Source organism: Marmota flaviventris, chromosome 12 (genome assembly GCF_047511675.1).
Source record: "Marmota flaviventris isolate mMarFla1 chromosome 12, mMarFla1.hap1, whole genome shotgun sequence".
NCBI lineage: Eukaryota > Metazoa > Chordata > Mammalia > Rodentia > Sciuridae > Marmota > Marmota flaviventris.
The window spans coordinates 74,681,967-74,700,788 of NC_092509.1; the positions used below are offsets into that span (position 1 = coordinate 74,681,967).

Genomic DNA, 18,822 nt, shown 5'->3' on the forward strand with positions numbered 1-18,822 from the left:
CAAGACAGGTTGTCATTTCCTCATTTTCAAGCCTTTGCCCTCGATGGGGCCAGAATCTCTTTCAAGCTCCCGATGGTGAAGGGCTCTCGGGTTGGCAGTGGGTCTCTGCTCCTGCTCCGGAGGGTTTGGAAAGAACCATGGACCTCTGGCTTTGGTCACTTTACTTCCTGCCAGGTAAGGACTCCGGGGAAACACTTCACACTTTTTAATGAAGTGGCCACAGGCAATCAATCGCCAGGCATCTCCGTCCCTGATGTTCCTTGATGGATTCAACTGCAAACCAGGACAAGGATGGAGGCCATGTGAGTCACCGGAGCACCCCTGCTCCCTGCTAGTGCTCCTCTCTCCACTCCAGGTACTGTTTAGCCAGTTGTTAATTCTCCAGGGCTGAAGGTATCTCATTTCCTAGACATTTCTACCTTTATTATGGGATCTTAAAGCTGGTGCCTCCAAAGATCTTTCTTCTTACCGCCATATTCTCTGTCTATAGATCTTTTTCACTCCTGAATTTCCAGCTTTCAACTCTAAAGGAGGACTCCCTAATCCATTCAACAGTCCCATTCTATTTTCTGAATTTCATATTTCAGTTGGCAACTGTCTCTTGGACACCCCACTTTAACAACCCACAAAGACCCCAGACACAGCTACATGCTTAACCCTTTACCTCCGACTCCTCATTGGTCCCATCCAAATGGGCTATTTCATCTGCCGTAAGTGTTTCTAATATCAGCCACAAAATGCCAGAATGGCTTTTTTTTTTTTTTTTTTTTTTTTACCACCTCTTCCCATTTAGTCCCAACCAGAGTTTGGTCCAATCAATGGCCAATTTGTGTAGCTTACCAGAATGAGAAGCAGTGGCAGCCTCTACTAGCAAGGTCACAGAGGAAAAGGAAAGGGGTCAAATGCACAACTATCCTCTCTCAACTATCTTTCCCACTTTCACCCTCTCAGCCTGATCAGGTAAATCTTCCCACAGCTTGACTCTAGTCAGAGGATTGTTCTTTGCAAAACCTTCAATGTATTGACACATTCTCCTGCACTTTGCTCTAGCCAAACAGGACTCTTCCTTGAACATATGCTACACACCCCTGCCACCTTGCCCTTCCTCGCCCATGTTATTCGTTCTACCAGAAACATCCTTCATTTCACCTTCACCTCTTATGAGTTCCTTAAAGTCCACCTCAGTCTCCACTTCCTTTTCAAAGACTTTCCTGAGCCCCCACTTCTGAACTCAGAATACTAATTACATTCATATTGTGGCTCCGTGTGTGTTTATTTGGTTAATTAAATGATAAGCTCCTTAAGGATCAAAATGGATTTTTATTCAAAAGTTCTTTCTTTGTGATGCCTTCAGTATAGAATAAATTCAAATAATTGTTGCATTGAAAAGTCTTAAGAGCCCAAAGGAATGGAGTTTTAATGCGGTGTCAGACACTCTGAGAGGTAGTGGGATATATGTGCATGATGGATGGCTAATCAAACTGAGGCTGAGAAGGCAGAGGGGTGGGGCGGGAATGGAAGATATAAAGGTGTAAAGAGTGCTTAAATCATACCACTTCAGTCTGCCCCTGAGCAGCACCGCCATTCTAGCTGGGCCAAAGGGATGTTGCTCCCCCTAGAAGGAGGGGAGGATTACGCAGGCCCAAGAGGATGCAGGGGCTCATGCTTCCAGCTCTCCCACCATGCTAACATGGGCTACACTTTCAGTGGGCTCCCATAGAGCTCCCTCTCCAGTCCCTGTAGTCTGCATTCTCCTCCCATGATGGTTACCCTTGTCCACATTTACCCATTTACCCATCAGGGATGTCCTGATCCAGAATCCTCAAGTCTCACTGCTCTCCTGACACTTTCCTTGACACCCATTTGACTGAACTTCTTGCAGCTATCCTGAAGTCGTGCTCTGGGGATGCATCTCCCTAAGCAGGAGGAGTTCTCTCCATCCACATCCACAGATGTGCTCTGTTCTCTCTGGCATCCCCACCCTGGTGGGGACCATTCTTACCATCTGGAAGACTTCTTCTCCTTTGCAGCCCTGCACCCCATCCCATCCCACCCCCCCCCCCCACACACACACACATTTTACCTTATGAACCCTCTTACTGAAAATATTCAGACACTTAATGGAACCTGTTTAGTTAATAATTAATCATTGAAGCCTTACCCTCTTCTATAGCTGGCTGAGCTGCATGAGACCTCTCACCTAAAGCACAAGCCTTTTAATGTCAGACTCTTGCAACCCACATCTTTTATCCCTCCCTGCTCCACACCCTGTCAACACACAGTGTGCCCACACCCTCACCTGCATTCACTCACACACTCCTTTGAGCTCCCCACTGGGTGACAAGTATCAGGATTCTCAGTTGCCCTCTATGCCCTTTCCTTCAGATCACAATTCAGACACCACATCTTCCAAATAACCTTCCTCTAACTACCCCACCCCCTACAAGAGATTGTATCAGGGGCCCCTGCTTGCTCCTTCCAAGGAATACTGTGCTCTCTGTCATGGAATTGATCACTTGGTGTTTTACTGGCTGGCTGTTGATATTGCTCAGTAAATGATTTGTTCTGCAAGGGAGAGATGCTCATGACAGGCATTCAGTAGACCCTTACTGAATGACTGAATATGGAGAACTGTTGGAATAAATGACTGGCTGAATGAATATGACCAAAACAAAACTGGAGAGGAAAACCTACTGCAGCAAAACTGACCTGCATCTCCCAGCCTCAGGCTGAAGTCCCTTGGGGGCTATATGCCATTTGGGGTCACCCTAGGCACATTATTTCTCCTTGAAGTGGGTGTTGTGGTTTTGATCAGATTCTCATAGGGGTGGTCTGGGTCCTTATGGATATGGATTTAGTGATGAGGCAAAGAGCTAAGTTAAGGTGTGGTCATGGGGGACGGGTGTGTAAGGACTTGGCCTGAGGTGGTAAATTGGGTTAGGCAAGGGAAAAGATGAATGAAGATAAGGGAAGAAATCATGACAGGTTGAGGCTGAGGACTGACTGAAGTTGGACTGGTGATGGGGATGGGGCCATGGTTTGGAGTGAGGCTGGGCTAGAACCTGGGCTAGGGTTGGAGAGAGTTAGAGTTGGGGATATGTCTGGGAATGAGGCTCCCTCTGCATTAACTCCTTCTTCTGCAGTATGTGGGGCTCTGAAGATCCTCCCAGAAGTAAAGCTGGATGGAGAACTGGGTGGATCTATTACCATCGAGTGCCCGCTTCCTAAAATAAACGTGAGGATGTATCTGTGCCGGGAGATGGTGAAACCTGCAATCTGTTCCACGGTGGTATCCAATAACTTCATCAAGAAGGAATATGACAGTCGAGTCACTTTGAAGCCGTGCTTACACAAGAATTTGTTCCTAGTGGAGATGACAGAACTGACCGAGAGTGATAGTGGAGTTTATGCCTGCGGAGTGGGCACGCACACAGAACGGGGCAAGACCCAGAAGGTCACCCTGAATGTCCACAGTGGTAGGTGCCACCGCTGCTTGCAGGTTCAGTACACTCAGAAAATGTCTCCACTTAGGAAGATTGAGACAGCCATCTAAATAACAGTCCTCCAGACTTCTATGCTATTGCCATATTAGCCAGCCCAAAAACAATTAGCATCCACAGAGTTGAACTTCATAGTCCACTAACCTTCTGACCCATAGAACTATCTATCCACAGTAGGCAAAAGGATAAGAGATGCTGACCTTGTGTCGCCTGTCCTACCCAGGGCTCAAGGGGAGAGGTGACATGAATTTGAGCACCAGTGGAAACTGGAAGCCAAGGACATAACTGTCATATATAACTGTTCCATGAGATATATCAGAGATGAATAAAAAGGAAATACACCCACTTATCAAGGCATATTTATAGGCCATATTTGTTACTGTCTGGTCTGGTCCTTTATTTCTCATGCATCCAGCCTTTCTCCTCTTCTCCAGTGATTTCCTACACAAATGCAGCAACTAATTCAACAGTTCACAGTCCCAATAGTGTCTGATGGTTTTTCAGGGCACATTAGCTGTGCTAGAAGAAAAAGTGCTCTGTCAAGGAGGCCACAAGACCAGCTCCTTTTCTGCTCCTCTCCAGCAACGCTGCTCTCATGCTTTCACTGCCATTCACCTTGTTTGAGTCAGCTTTTACTTACACCAACAGTCCCTTCCCCAGGCCTGTCTTTACTTCAGATACCATCAACATAATCTCCTTGCTTCCAATAGAGTACAATCCATTCTGGGAGGAGGAGCTGATATCTGAGCCTCCAAAATGGTTTCATAAATTTCTGGAGCAGCGGATGCCCACTTGGCTCCAGATGGTTGCACATGCCGGTTCTTCTGAATCCACATCCAAAGGTCAGTCCATCAAAGCATGAGTAAGAGAGATGAGGAAGATGCTGTAGCGCTGTGGAAACGGAGGAGGGGGGTGGGTGGGTGTCCAGCTCACCATGAGTGGCAGAACACAGCAGAGCAGAGCCCAGCAGACCTGCTTTTACATCCTCCAAGCCTATCATAAAGCCACGACTCCCTGACATAGTTGCAGAACTTGCACATCACCACTAGGTGGCACCACAAGCAATGGAGCGTGTGCTCCATTCACAAAATCAGCTCTTTTTATGAATGACTGCCAAACCCACGACTGGGCAGACGTTTCCCAGCTGGAGGTCATCATGTCTTCTTGCTGCCCACAGGGTTGTATTCTACCTGCTGGTTTCTAGTGATTTTAACAACTCTATTTTTCAATTAAAAGATAAATGGTTATTATACTAACAATACTTTTATAGTTCAGTATGTTTCTAGTTTTAAATGCATTTATGACGTGTTAATATTTCCATCATATCCTCGCATATATTAATTGAATATTATTACATGAGGGGACCCTGTAGAGTGCCAAAAGGAATAGTGTAATTGGGAAGGTCATAGAGCTACGGTTGTTACTGATAGGTGTGTGATGGGGGAGTACAAATAAACAAATATAGCACAAGGCAGAGAGAGAACAGAACCTACAAAAAAGGTCTCCCCATGCTCATAGGAGGGCAAGCTCTTCTTCCTGGGAAGGCATGAGATGGGGAGCTTCCTGGAGGAAATGGTATTCGAAGCCAATACAGAATTGATTGCATAGAGGTGGTATGCTCTGAAGGCACTTCAGGCCATGAGGACCCTAGGAACAAATATAGTCTGGTCAAAAGAGAAGAATATATTAAAGAAAGAGCTGGTGGCCCAGTCCCTCTGGAGACTAGAGTAAAGTGTATATGGAAGGTCCCTTTTTCTTTCATCTCCTGCAGTTATCACACCAACCCAAAGGACTGATGACCCTCCAGAGCCCCACCCTTCCCCCACCACACCAATAATTCATCATCCTCGAGAATCCAGAGCATTCCCAGTAGCAGCTGCCAAGCCCTCAACCATTCTGCCATCCACCACAACATCAAAGACTTCAACTCAGGAGGGGCTGCTCAGGCCCCCAGGGGCCAGCTACAAGCAGCACACTAGATTGCATGGGCAGAGGTAAGAGGCCTCCATCATCCAAGATGGTTTCAAAGCCAGGTAAAGTAGGCAAGAGTCAAGAGATCCACTAAAATCTCCCTGCAACATCCATTATTAGAGACCCTTCTTAACCTTGTCTCTATGAAATATACTACCTATGAATATAGCAGGTATGAATCTCATTAGCATTTAATGTTCTAGCACTGAGTCTGTAGAAAGAGACTCAAGTCTTTCACATTCAAAATTATTCAACTCTGTTTTGATGGGGAAAATTAAATGAGAATCAAATGAACCAATAAGCTATTAAGTGTTTGAATTACTTTCATCTATTTCATTTTTAAATGTGGCTACTAGGAAATTTAAAGTTACATATGTGACTTACATTGCTATATGGACAGCCCCAGCCTGAAGACTCAGGTGCAGTCAAAGGAAGGCAGCAATTAACCACTAGGTGGTAGCACTATAACAGGTGGCAAAGAAAATCTCTAATGTTGGAATTTTTTATGCCTAAGCAATCACAAACATGTTAATGAGGAAATGGACTTCCAAGATTATTTGGGGTTCTATAAATAGGGAAATAGGCTGTGAGAGCTAAGTGATTTCAGATAGTACTAGAACCCCTGATACTATTTGGTTTGATAAATCACACCAACATACCAGTGGAGAAGAAAATGAGTAAATTTAACCAACATTTTCCTAGTCTAAACCATGTGACAGGACTGTGCCACGTCCTTAAGATGTAAAAAGATGATAACATGCAATATCCAATTCTGACTGTGATCAAGTTTGTAATGGGCAAGAACATGAGAACTGGAAATACATGAGATTTATTTTGGCTTGGCACAATGGGGGAAGAAAAGAGGACTATGCACTGTCCCTTCCAGAAAAATAAGATTTCAATATGTACAAAAAACAAAGGGAAGAGGGAGCACTCAGAAAAACATCTTTTTCATAGTAATAAGAAACTAGCTCAAGCCAGGTGCAGTGGCACACACCTGGAATCCCAGCGGCTCTGAAGGCTGAAACAGGAGGATCATGAGTTCAAAGCCAGCCTCAGTAAAGACAAGGTGCTAAGCAACTCAGTGAGACTCTGTATCTAAATAAAAATACAAAATAGGGCTGGGGATGTGGCTCAGTAGCCCCTGAATTCAATCTCTAGTTTAAAAAAAAAAACTATCTCATTAAATATTTTCAATAACCATGTGAGTAAACCAAGGTGCACAGTATTAGCCAGGGACTGGCATTTATCATCTCCAGCTGTAGGCCAGGAGCATTAAATTCTTCATATCCACTATTTTGTATCATCTTAATAACAGTTCTGCAAAAATGAAAATGATACAGATTTGTGGGGAAATGAGGCTCAGAGAAGTTGGAGATTTGTTCAAGGTCACTAGTCCAGGAAAAGGCACAACTGAATTTGAACCCCAGTTTACTGACTCCACAGACAAGAGTCTTTGGGGTGAATGGAAAGAATTCTATTAACAAAGGGACAAGTCTGTGAGTTCATTTTAAAACGTTTGCCACAGGAAAGTGCTTCTTTAAACCTATCTCCCTCACTACCTTCTCTTTCTCTCTCCCATTCCTTCCCCCCCCCCCCCCCCCCCCAGAGAATTCAACCGTGGCTCAGGGTTTGGAAGGGAGGGTCAAGGATTTCACATCCTGATCCCAACTGTCCTGGGTCTTCTCCTGCTGGCCCTTCTGGGGCTGGTGGTAAAAAGAGCGATTCAAAGGAAGAGAGGTGAGCAGCTGGGCTCTGGGCTGGGGTGGGAAAGCTAAGCTCCCAGACGGTTCTGATCTCTGCTTGATTTTGCAGGGAAAAACCCGGGAGATAGCGATGAGTAGCCTGGGGTGTAGGGAAGTGGGGCGAAGGTCAGTGACCTGGGAATGGGTACGAGGAGGAGGGCGGCCTGAGACCTTTGGTCTTCAGGAGAGGGTAAGACGATCCAACGAATGTCCCGCACACTTTGAGCATCTATAGGTCTGACGTTGCCAAGCATCGAGGAGCGAGCAGCCTTGAGTTTGGGGAAGGAGAGGAAAGTTGGCTTCGGGCCTCTGATGCCATTTTTTTCTTTCCCTGTCACCACGGAGAAGCCTTCTCCAGGCGGGTCCGCCGAATGGCGTTGAGGATGCGCGCCCTGGAGGCCTCCCAGCGGCCCCGGGAGCAGCGGCCCAGATCGCAGCGGCCGCGCTCCCAGAACATCTACAGCGCCTGCCCCCGGCGCGCTCCAGAGTCTAACGCTGCCGGTGAGCGGAAGCTGGTGGCTGGCGGGTGACCCTACAGAAGATCAGAAGGAGCGCGGGCGTAGACGGTGCGCCTGGCGCCAGGTTCTGGGGGAGCAGGACTCCCCCCCCCGCCACGCGCCGCCGCCTTACTTCCTCGGGATTCCCGCAAGATGGGGAGGGGCGGGGGCGGAACTGGAGGCTCCGTCTCGCCCTTACGTCAGCACTCCCATCCCCCTTAGGCCAGAGGCAGGTCCCTCCTGCGGATCCTGGAACATCTGCGCCCTCAGCCCCGCCACAGGTAAGCTCCACCTGTCTTCTGATTGGCAGCTTCAGCCCGAACCCGCGCCCCCAACTCTGGGCATGGACCAGAGAGAGCACTGTTACTAGAGCAGGGTCTTAGCTCCAGGTTGCAAGATCTTACCCCAGATCCTGGGGCCCATTCGGGGGACAAGTTGTATCCATTCCCTTATTTGGTGTTGTCAGAAGACCAACTCCCCAGGGATTGTGGTATTTTTAGTTAACTAGCTGTTAGAGAATGATACATGGTAACCTGCAGCTACTTGAAGAACTTTCAAATGAAGAAATTATTTTACTGGGAGGTTTAAGAGGGTTTCAACTTAACGTGAGGAAGAACTTTCTAGTAAACCCTAAGATGAGATGAGGTAGTTTACCCATCACTGGAGGAGGTCAGGCTTAACTTAGAAAGTAACTCAGCAGACGAGATTAAACACCTTGGGTGTCCTTCGTCAAGGAATGGACATAGAGAGTTTCCATTAGGAAAGAAGCCTTGAAACTATCCGTCCATTTTGTTTTCCCAAATTAAGAAAACCTTTTATTTTCTAAAGAAGCCAACAGTGGCTAAAACACTGGTTTCAATACCCAGAAAAGAACTAAGGGAAAAAAAAAAAAAAAAAAAAGAACTAAGGGTAGCAAATATCCAAGTTTTAATTAGAGTGTTGACTAAGTTCATGTAACAGACCCCCAAACACATGGCTCCAAAGTTAGAAGCCTATTTTCCTCTCAAGCAAAGATTCAGAGGGACAGGAAGGGGTGGCCTGAGCCATGAAGTCATGCAGCGACTTTTTGCTCCCTCAGTCTCTGGATGGTCCTGGTCCCTGGTCAATACTCAGTCTCTAGTATCATATCTACATTCCAGCCCACCAAGAAAGAAAGAAGTGCTTCTTTAAGACCATGGTCCTGAAGTTTCACACATTCCTTTACTTATTTAGCTTAATTATGGACCTTAATTAGCTTAGTCAAGCAGCACCCTCTACCTTCAAGGGAAGCTGTGAAAGGTCGTCTCTGGTTGGCAATCATGAGCCTTGCTGAAAAGGAGAGAGTGATACCCAGCTCTGCCAGTTACCTCTAGTTTCTTGAGCTTTCCCTTCCCCACCCCCATTAGAGAAAGCTCCCTGCAGCTTAGGAATGGTCCCACTGTTGTTTGTCTACTCCACTATCCACCAGCCTTCCTCTGAATCTGCTGGGACCACACAGTCCTCTCCTGGGCAGGGCCTTTCTCACAGCTTACTCTGCCTCCCTACTTGAGACTCTGATTCCCAGTATCGGGGCAAAAACATTGATGGAACAAATTCATTTTAAAACCAAATAAGTCAGTTTCAAATGATGAACTGTAAAAGACAATGGGGGATTTTGTTTATTTTGGCAGTATTGGGGATTGAACCCAGAGCCTCATACATGCTAGGCAAAAGCACTCTGCCACTGAACTACATCCCCATTCATACCATATCCCCCCCACCACACACACACACACTTTTTTTTTTTTGAGACAGGGTCTTACTAGGTTGACCAGCCTGGATTCATACTGGCCATCCTCCTGCCTCACCTCCTGAGTAGCCAGTATTAACGGTGTGAGCCACTGCACCCAGCTAGGAGATGTTTTTGAAGCAAGCTACTTCTGCATCCCCCTCTTGGAAAGTACAAAACATAAAAGCTCCTTTCCATGAGTGCTCACTGTATTCAGGGTCCTGAACATCTGGATCGTAGAACTTGTGTTTAAGTACGTGATCACAGTCCCTACCATGGCTTTCTGTGAATATTATAGTACTTGTGCCATGTTGGGGTCTTTGGCACAGCCCTGTCCTCTAAGAACTAATCATACTAAAGGTAGATGATCTGAAGGGAAGAAACCATCTGTCTGAGGAGGAGAAGCACCACAGTGCCACATGGTCAGCAATTTTCCTCCCCTTCCCTGCCCAGCCCCTTTCTGGAATGCCATGTCATGGCCTCTCCAAGCTCTTACAGAGAGGTACAAGTGTGAATCACTGTACCTGTGAATTCCTCCCTAAGAAGATGCATATTTGTTCCACAAGTCACATTTTTATCCCCAAGGGGTTACTCCTCTGACAGCTGGGTCTCCTCAGACCCATGCTTAGCCACACGATTTCAATCTGAGCTCCATTTAAGGCATTTCCTTCCCATATTAGTTCTAAGTGTTTTCACCACCCTGAAAATCCCCAGGGCTGGCCCACTTGATGGAAATCAGCTACCTCTTTGTCTTTGCCTTCTAGAACTCAGAGTCCCCCCTGCCATGCCCCCCATTTCCTGTTATGGAAACCCAGCTGGAAAGATACTAAAACCATCCACCCAAATTCAGTGATGCTTATTTGGTGTTTCCAGGTGCTCGAAGCTCCCTGGCTCCACACCCCATCTCTGAAGACCAGCTGTGAATATATGAGCATCTGTCACCAGCCTGCTGTCAAGAGGGAGGACACTGAGTCAAATGATTACATCAATATTCCCAGCCTGACTCACCCTCCTAGCTGTACCCCTGCAGCCACACCTTGATGACAATAAGTCTTCTCTGTCTGCTAATTTCCAATGACTGCTCCATCCCCTCACAGAGCCCTGATCACCTCGCATGCCCCCATCTATCTGTGCCCTGAGCATAGCTCTGCCCCACATAATCTTGCACACCTTTGTACCCCACTGTGTGCCTCGAGGAGTCTGGGTATGCATAGCATTTGTCTCAATGCCGCCTGCTTCCTTTCCAAACCATGTAACAGGCTGTGGCATTTGCAGTGTCTTTGGTCACAGGGACTTTGCTGCTCTGGCTCTAGATCACGTGGCATTAATATGGAGTGTAGGCATAGCTGCCATTTCAGAAGCCCTTCCCAAGCTTAGGCCTCACACAAATAGACAGCCTCTGGGTTGCACTTCATGAGGATGGGCCTCAGCCCTGGGAGCTAGGAAGGGCCTGGTATGATAACACTCCTAGGAAGGACTTTGCCTTGACCCAAAGGCTGGAACTTGCTAGTATGAAACTATTTATCTCCTGTCCAATTTACTTTGATGTTATAAAGTATCCTACATTCTCAGAACCAACATTGTTAGTGATAGTGATGTATATATATATAATATATATATATATATATATATATATATATATATATTATATATATACAATCCTCTTTAGTCTAAGTCTCCCTCATTTGCTATAGAAAAGTACCCTGACCCTAGCAGCTCCTGCTCTTTTAGTCACAGTCTTTGTCACCTCCTTACCCTTCTTCCACATCCTAACACTGATAGAACACTCATTTTTAGTCTGTTCTAGCCATCCCAAGTCATTACCTCTCTCTGCTTTTAAAAATGTCCCTCATCTTTTTGCCAGTTCCAGACAACATATAGCAAAGTGGGAAGGAAAGTAGCATGGGGTTCCTGGAGGATCAGGGGCTCTGCAGTAGCTCTTCTGTTGTGGAAAAGGAGACACCTTGCCTCCTAGCAGCTCTTAAGTGTAGTCTTTCTCTTAACTTTTGGGGGCAAGGTGACATAATTGGACTCTATCTTTGGATTGATGTCAACTACAAAGTACAATTAGAGCTTGAGAATGACCATTCTTGCCATTAAGAAGATCTTTCCCTAATACACAACACAGTCTCCCCAGGCACTTGCCCAGAAGTAGGGAGAACAGACTACCAGATCTGGGGTGAGTTGCCCCTTTTATTAGCAAGAAATGTCATCACATATTTCACAGTACCTCCTCCAGCCACAGAGATACCATCAGTGATGTCAGCTTGACGCTGTCACTTTCTCAAGTATCAGATAAAGGAAAGAAGAAGAAAAGGAGAGGATCCAGGCAGAAGGGATGGTGGAGTAGGGTAGGGTGGGGAGGGGGAGGGAGTGCAGCAGGAAATGAAATGTTGGGTGACAATCTGCTTTGTGCCAGGCACTTTAGCCAACATGTTATCTTCCATCATTTACTTTTCAAACTAATGCTCACCCTCACCCCAATGCTGTGCCCCTGCAGATATATGACTTCCATGAGTTAAAGTTCAATATTATATCCTAGCATCCCTCATTGTTTCTCAAAAATCCAAACACAGGTAAAAAAAAATAAAATCCAGTTTATTAAATATTAATTGAGCACCTACCCACTGCCCCACACTGCAGCAAGGATCATGGGAGATAAAAAGGGAAAAATGGGGCACACTATATTCTGCTGCCTTCAGGGAATTTAGCATCTTGCAAATAAATATAACTTCAGTTGAAGCACTGGCAGTAATTAAATGGAGTTGTAATCAATACAGGAATCCACTTTGTAGATTATTCACAGCATCCTGTGATTGTCGTTTGGGCTGCTGAAAGAATGAAGTCTTTGAAAGAAGCCTGGGACAACAGTAGGGTCCATGGCCAAGAGTGTAAAGTGCCCAGCGAGCCACACAGGAAGGGACACCTGTTTGAAATTACATGAAGAATGAACAAGTACACGATTCTTGTCTGGACATTCAGATCTTGTAGAATTTCTCCATCCAGGTCAGGAGAATGTCCACTTCCCCAAAAGCTTTCGTCAGAGCTGCTTCTATGTCCAACTAAGGAGAAAGGAGAGCCAGAGGTCAGCCACGTTAGCCGAGAGAATGTTTTCCTTCCAATCTGCCATGTCAGAAACAGACATGATTCCAAATCCTGGGCTGGGTCACCTGTGGAATGGTCTCTGATGATCTCTCCTGCCCATCCCTTGTCCCTACCTGAGTATTTGTCTGCTTCAGGGATGAGGATAAAGAGAGTAGTCATGGGGTAGCCACAGAGTAGTGTTGGGTAAAGGACAAGAGCACTCGGCACCCCTAACCACAAGAACCACAGAATGCAGCCTGGGGTGGGTATGGCCCACCACCTGCATCCACTGTGCAAATGAGGAAATGAGCCAGGGTGGCCTCTTTCCATCATGTATTTTGCTCTTCACCATTTATTTATAGGCTAATGTATGATCAAAATCACATTTTGGAAAAAAAATAACTTGTGGGGAGAGGTGCTGAGAATGAAATTTGGATTATTTTGTGTGTGTGTCTAAATTTAGGAAGAGGCAATATAATTTTCCATCGTTTTTATTCATAAATGAGACCAGTTGAGCATTATGGAAAATACTGCAGATGTGTTTGGGGGTGAGTGGGGTGACTCCTTGCTTCTTTCATTACCCAGTTCAAGTACCCATAAAACTCTCTCACAGGGAAAGTCCCCAATAATGAAATCATCTGGTAGGGAAATATAATAGCATTTTAACTTGATAACAGCTGGGGAACAAAAGACCACTTCATTTGTGCCACTTATACAAAGTATATGCTAATTGATACAAATATACCTATGTTCCTGCTAAGTCAGGTGGGGTTAGGGCAAACCTGGTGGAGTCACCTATATTAAATTTCACTTTAGGTCTCTGAGGCCCCTTAGTGTGACAGGTTGAGTTATTCTGCTAGGTGAGCAAGCTCCCAGCTCCTAGCCTTACCCGTTTGAACGCTCTGTGGAATAGCAGAAACCGCTTGTGTGCACTCTCACTGACAGAAAACATCTCATTTTCCTGCTGGATAACAAGAAAAAAAATTTTTGAGCCAAGAATTAGATGATGATGATGGTGATGTCACAAAGGGTCCTGAGAGGACAGAGCTGAGCTAACCTCAGAATAGTCAATGCCCAACTCCCACCATGTGGCAGAAGCTATCTCCTTTAATTCTCCAGGGAGAAGTGTCATGCTCATTTAACAGATGATAAAACTGAAGCCAGAGAGGCTGAGCACCTTGCAAAGTGTCACCCAGTTGATCAGAAGCAGAACCTAGACCTGAACCCAGCACTCTTTTTTCATAACCCCCATAACTCCCTGTTGAGGAATATAAGCCAGGACCGGATAAGGAAAGAGAGTGTTCTCAAAACACACCATTTGCCGACGACCCCAAGGCACAGCTTTGTTCTACTCACAGAGGGTTGAAGTTTTGACATGATGACAATAAAGTTGTTGGCCAGAGTAGAGAATGATTTCAGGGTCTTGAATTCAGCTCTTTTGTGGTAGTTTTTGAAAACGGTGTTCAGATAGAACTTGAGCAGGGCGTGGATAAGGTAACAGCTCTCAGCATCCTGGGGGAGGATTGAGTCACTGCAAAGCCGAGACCTCTGCCCACCCTGGAGGGACAACCCATATGCAACCCAAGGCAAGATAAGTACAGTAGGGGTAGGAGCCTTCTAGGAGATGATGAACATTTGATCTGAAGGAACTTCAGGGGCCCTAGAGAATAACACCTGTTTCACAGGAGGAACCCAGACCTCAGGAAGGAGGTGACCCACCCAAAGTCACACAGCTGTCAGTGGCAGGCACAGACGGAGGGTCTGGAACTCCTGACTCCTCATTTAGCTAATATTCCCTTTCTTTTGCACCACACAGCCTCCCAAATATGGGAGGTCACGGACCCTGAAAGCACTTGAACTTGGACTTTGTGGTGGAGAGTTGGTGGGAAAATGACTAATAGGAAAAGAAATGAGAAAAACGAACATTCTTCAACAGCAATTGCACTACAACCCCCTCAGCTCTTGAAGCTGCACACCTCTTAGGGATCAGGGCTCAGTACATTTGTACTCACTCACTGAATTGATGGGTAATGAGAAGACAGAAATAGGTAAGAGAAAAGCATATTAGTGGAAAAGAGGGTTCAGCTCAATAGATGCCCATTGTTTATATAAGCAAAAGTGAAATAGAGACTGGTGACAACTCTCTGGCTCAGTGGAGAAAGATGTTTACAAGTCTCAACCACCACAGAGTGATTCATCTGCACGCTGCCCTGGCTCATGGCCAGATCTACCCTGTATAGGGTCAGCCCAGGGTAGATTGGGAAGGACTCCATCAGCCCCACAAAAGGAGGTATTGTCCTTGCCCACCATCTGATTACCGAGACATTCTGCAGAACCTCCTGGCACAGCAGCCGGACGCTGGTGTTGTTATCCTGAGCTTGCTTGGGGAACAGAAAGAAAAGATGTCTCTAGGTTAGGGGTCAGCGAGGAAGCCAACCCCGCAAGTATGAGCTGCTTCCCCGGACCCCTAAATCCAACCAGTCTATGAGGTCCCAGAGACCAGAGGGACCAAAGGAGGACCCAGGAGGGGTGGTGCTGAGCTAGCCCCTGGGGAGGGGGGACAAGTCTTATGTATAGAACATCACTAAGCATGTCCCCTCACTCCCACACAGGCATATGGAATCTCAGGTCTGAACACAGACTTGCTGAAGGACTTGTTTGATTCTTTTGGTCATTTGAGACAAGAGGAAATAAGTCAGTTTGGTTTGCCTCTGTATTTTGCAGGGTAAGGAGGAGACATGGGGGAGGAGGGGCTGCACCTGGAGCTCCCTCTGCAGCCCAGCCATTCATTTCAGATCTTGAACTTAGAACCAGAGCCCACCATTCAGGATGAAGCCTGACAAATCAGCATATTTCCTTCCCTTGAGCTCTGTTTATTTTACTAGAGGCTGACCACATCTTTCTGAGCCTCAGTTTTCTCATGGTACCAAGGGGCTTATAGTGCCTCCTGACCTCCTTGAGTTCTTATGTAGAAAACTGATGAGGAACCTGTGAAGGTCTTCATAATTATCCCCATGGCTGGGTCCAGAGCATCTTTGCACTCACCACAGTTTCCTGGATGGTCCAGAAGGCCTCCCTCAGTTGGTGGAGATTGACCCCTTCTGCTCGGCAGGGCCCAAATTGGAATTCTTGGCTCTGGAGCCCTGGTACCTGGCTCCAGACAAACAGGATCAGACTCAGGCAAGGAAGGGTGACCATCTGCAACCAAGAGCTCATCTGCAGCAAAGAAAGAGCAGACAGATCCTGCTGAAAGAAAGGGGGCCTTCTCCTGAGGCATGACCTCTGATCGGGAGGGATACACCCCAGTATAATGCTCTGTGAGTCTGTCTAGGCCAACCTCAGGAGCATACAGATGGGGCACCTGAGTGTGCCATGGTCTGAATGTCCCAAGAAAAACTCATATTGAAAAAAAAAAAAAAAACAACTCAACATGAGGTATGAAGAAATGGGGCCAGGTGAGAACTTTAAGAGGTGATTAGATCATGAGGATTCAGCCCTCCGTGAGTTAATCCATTCATGAATTAATGAGTTAATGGATCATCTAAAAGCAAGTCTGTTACAAAAGCCAAGTTGCCCACTGCTTGGGATGCTGCATAGAGTCCCCACCAAAAGAAGACCCTTACTAGATATGGCTGCCTATTCTTGAATTTCCTAGCCTTCAGAACTGTGAGCCAAATATACTCTTTTTCTTACAAATTTTCCAATCTCAGATATTCTCCATTAGAGAAACAGAAATAGGCTAAAATAGATGGGTTCCCAAGCTTGAATACTACAGACGTGGGGGGCTTGTTGGGATGCACTAGGGTGGGGCTAAAGCTTCCGGCTCCTCAATTTCATACACGCTGGTCTTGCCGTCTCTCCACCTGCCCTTCTCCACTCCACATTTCTATCTCCACATCCCTGTACCCACTTCCTTCTGCATTACAGCCATCCCGGGCCTCCAGCCTGCTAATTAGAATTTGACCACCACCACTACCACCCCCCCACACACACACAAAAAAAGTAAGAACATGCCAAAGAACATGTCTAGCGAGCCCAAACTCAGGAAAGTGTTGCTTCCATATTTACTTATCTGAGATTTGCCCAGGCACGCTAAGACAGGTCTCCCTCCCTCCTCCCAGGAGGTGACTACCCCTGATACCTCATCACATTCCTGGCCCAAAGGGAGGGGGCAGAAAGTACAGCCAGGTCACTCTACCATCTCAGCTGACCAACTCACTCTTTTTTGTTTGTTTGTTTTAGGAGTACTAGGGATTGAATCCAGGGGCACTTAACCACTGAGCCACTTCCCCAGCCCTTTTTTTAAAAAAAAATTTTATTGGCACATTATAGTTATACATAATGGTGGTATATGTTATAATATATTCATATGCACACACAATAAAACATAAGTAAAACAGTAATTTGATCAGTTTCATGCCCCAGTACCTCCCCTCCTTCCCCCTGATTTTCTTTCTCTATTCCATTGGTCCCAGCCCTTTTTAATATTTTATTTAGAAACAGGATCTCGCTGAGTTGCTTAGAGCCTCACTAAGTTGCTAAGGCTGGCTTTAAACTTGCGATCCTCCTGTCTCAGCCTCCCAAGCCGCTAGAACTAACAGGCGTGTGCCACCACACCCAGCAACCAACCCACTCACTCCAGACTCTTAAGAACTGGCTTTGCAAGTAACTGAACAAGAGAACGGAATCAGAGTTCCAGATGACTCACCTTTCAAACTCCTCTGAAGTGCCAACTGGAGAAGTCTGTGTGAAGGGCTCCCCAGCAAAGGAACTCGGCACCCTGATCTACTTATAACTATATGCAGAGAATTTCTTTCTAGTGCTTTCTTTGCCCTTTGTTTTTCTTCTTTTCTTCTTTCCTCCCTCTCCATCTCCCACACTCTTTATTTCCTACTTCTTTCCAACACCACTGAAGAACCTTTCCTGTTCCAGGCCCTGTTCTCACACCTAAAGAAAGAGCCTCCCACCCCCAGACTGGAAAGACGGAGAACCCTGCCTTTGGAATGATCACCAACACCTGGGAAAGGGAATAGGTGTCCAAGGCCAGTGTTCACTGTCCTTTGTCACGTGGGTCTGTGTTTCAGCATCTCCTTCAAAGTCTTTCCATTCCCTTCTTTCAAACTCTACAGGTTTTGTGGTCTCTCTTGAAAATTCATCTCTGGGTCTCATAATCCTCCTGGCCTTCCTTCCGCACCAACTGAATTCTTTGTGATGTTGAATTAGAGAAACATCTCCTCAACCCATCACATCTTGTCCTTAAGAAACACTCAAATGGACTTCTGCCATCCCCCCATGACTGCCAGCCCCAGGTAAAGCAGCAGCCCCATGCTTCAGAACAAAGATGCCAGAATCCCCCATTACTCACCTCAGGCTCCGTAAGTGACACTCCAGGGCTGGCTGTTTGGAGGGAGCTGGTCTGGTTTTATAGACAAGTAAGCTAAGCCACACTTCCTCACCATGCACCAAGTGACTGGACCCTTCCTGTATATAAGGGGGCTGGGGAGGGGAGGGACAGAGGAGGAAAAGGAGGTGGGGAGAGGATTATTTGTCATGGAATACTTAATTGTCTAGTCACCCTTCACTTTAAGATAATGAAGCAACACAGAAGGCGGTCCCTGAGGTGAGATGAGACCTGGGTCTGAATTCAGGCTCTCCCACTGTCTCTGTGGTCAAAGACAAGTGTCCTTGCTTCTCTGAGCTGCAGTTTCTACATTTATAAAACTTAAAAAAAAAGAAAAAGAAAAAAAATCTGTCCTACTTCTCCAAGAAGGCAGGTAAAAGGAGAAAAGACAGTGACAGAGAGGTGCTTTTTAAATTCTGTACACAGAGCATACCAGTCTTATGATGTCAGAATAATTCAATGATTATGCTTAATTCATGATGGGTCAGTAGCCCAGAGGCTAAGGCTAGCCCCTAAGTGCCTCCCCTTCAGTCCCTTGGGGCCAGGAACTTTTAGAAGTGTTTTCTGACATGCACTACTCACAGTCCCTAGGGTTAAAGTCATTCAACCCAAACATATTTCTCCTTAGATTCTAGAAACTAGGAAAAATAAGAAAGTGTCTACATAGACCGGCCTGAAAAGCTGGGGGCCCTAGTATCCTGGTAGAGTTGCCCTGGCCTGTGCAGTGCTGATTGGGCTCACCCAGGGGATGCAGGCAGTGTCGAATATCGAATATCAAGCCCAGCAGAGGCCATCAAAAGACCTGACCACAGCTCCAGCTAATGAGGCCCTTTGGCTTCAGTTTCCCTGCATGTGGAATGAGGGCATCAGCTGGAGC

General features: G+C 46.3%; 2 protein-coding genes across 3 annotated transcripts; one reads left to right on the forward strand and one right to left on the reverse strand.

The window, feature by feature from the left end:
* Positions 1-12,202, forward strand: Fcmr (Fc mu receptor). Of its 2 annotated transcripts, none has more exons than XM_027934841.3 (8): positions 1-174; positions 3,144-3,476; positions 4,211-4,342; positions 5,272-5,494; positions 7,081-7,211; positions 7,565-7,717; positions 7,936-7,994; positions 10,334-12,202. In XM_027934841.3, exons 1-8 carry the CDS (start codon positions 138-140, stop codon positions 10,499-10,501), a joined length of 1,236 nt encoding a protein of 411 aa, XP_027790642.2. In that variant the 5' UTR covers positions 1-137; the 3' UTR covers positions 10,502-12,202. The 2 variants fall into 2 exon arrangements, with proteins under 2 accessions (XP_027790642.2, XP_027790643.2); XM_027934842.3 differs by lacking the exon at positions 1-174 and adding an exon at positions 203-355.
* A 236-nt stretch (positions 12,203-12,438) lies between these two features.
* On the reverse strand, positions 12,439-15,760 carry Il24 (interleukin 24). Its single transcript, XM_071600126.1, has 5 exons — positions 15,586-15,760; positions 14,863-14,921; positions 13,901-14,056; positions 13,434-13,508; positions 12,439-12,522 (listed from the first exon to the last, which is right to left on the reverse strand). The coding sequence occupies exons 1-5, from the start codon at positions 15,758-15,760 to the stop codon at positions 12,439-12,441; spliced, it is 549 nt and encodes a 182-aa protein (XP_071456227.1).
* Positions 15,761-18,822: the final 3,062 nt, after the last annotated feature.

Coding starts and splice junctions, on each gene's coding strand:
- Fcmr (XM_027934841.3), top strand. CDS start 138: ATGGACCTCTGGCTTTGGTCACTTTACTTCCTGCCAG. Junction 175..3,143: donor GTCACTTTACTTCCTGCCAG/GTAAGGACTCCG, acceptor CTTCTTCTGCAG/TATGTGGGGCTCTGAAGATC. Junction 5,495..7,080: donor ACTAGATTGCATGGGCAGAG/GTAAGAGGCCTC, acceptor CCCCCCCCCCAG/AGAATTCAACCGTGGCTCAG.
- Il24 (XM_071600126.1), bottom strand. CDS start 15,760: ATGAGCTCTTGGTTGCAGATGGTCACCCTTCCTTGCCTGAGTCTGATC. Junction 14,057..14,862: donor AGGTTCTGCAGAATGTCTCG/GTAATCAGATGG, acceptor ATCCTCCCCCAG/GATGCTGAGAGCTGTTACCT. Junction 13,509..13,900: donor TGTCAAAACTTCAACCCTCT/GTGAGTAGAACA, acceptor CTTGTTATCCAG/CAGGAAAATGAGATGTTTTC.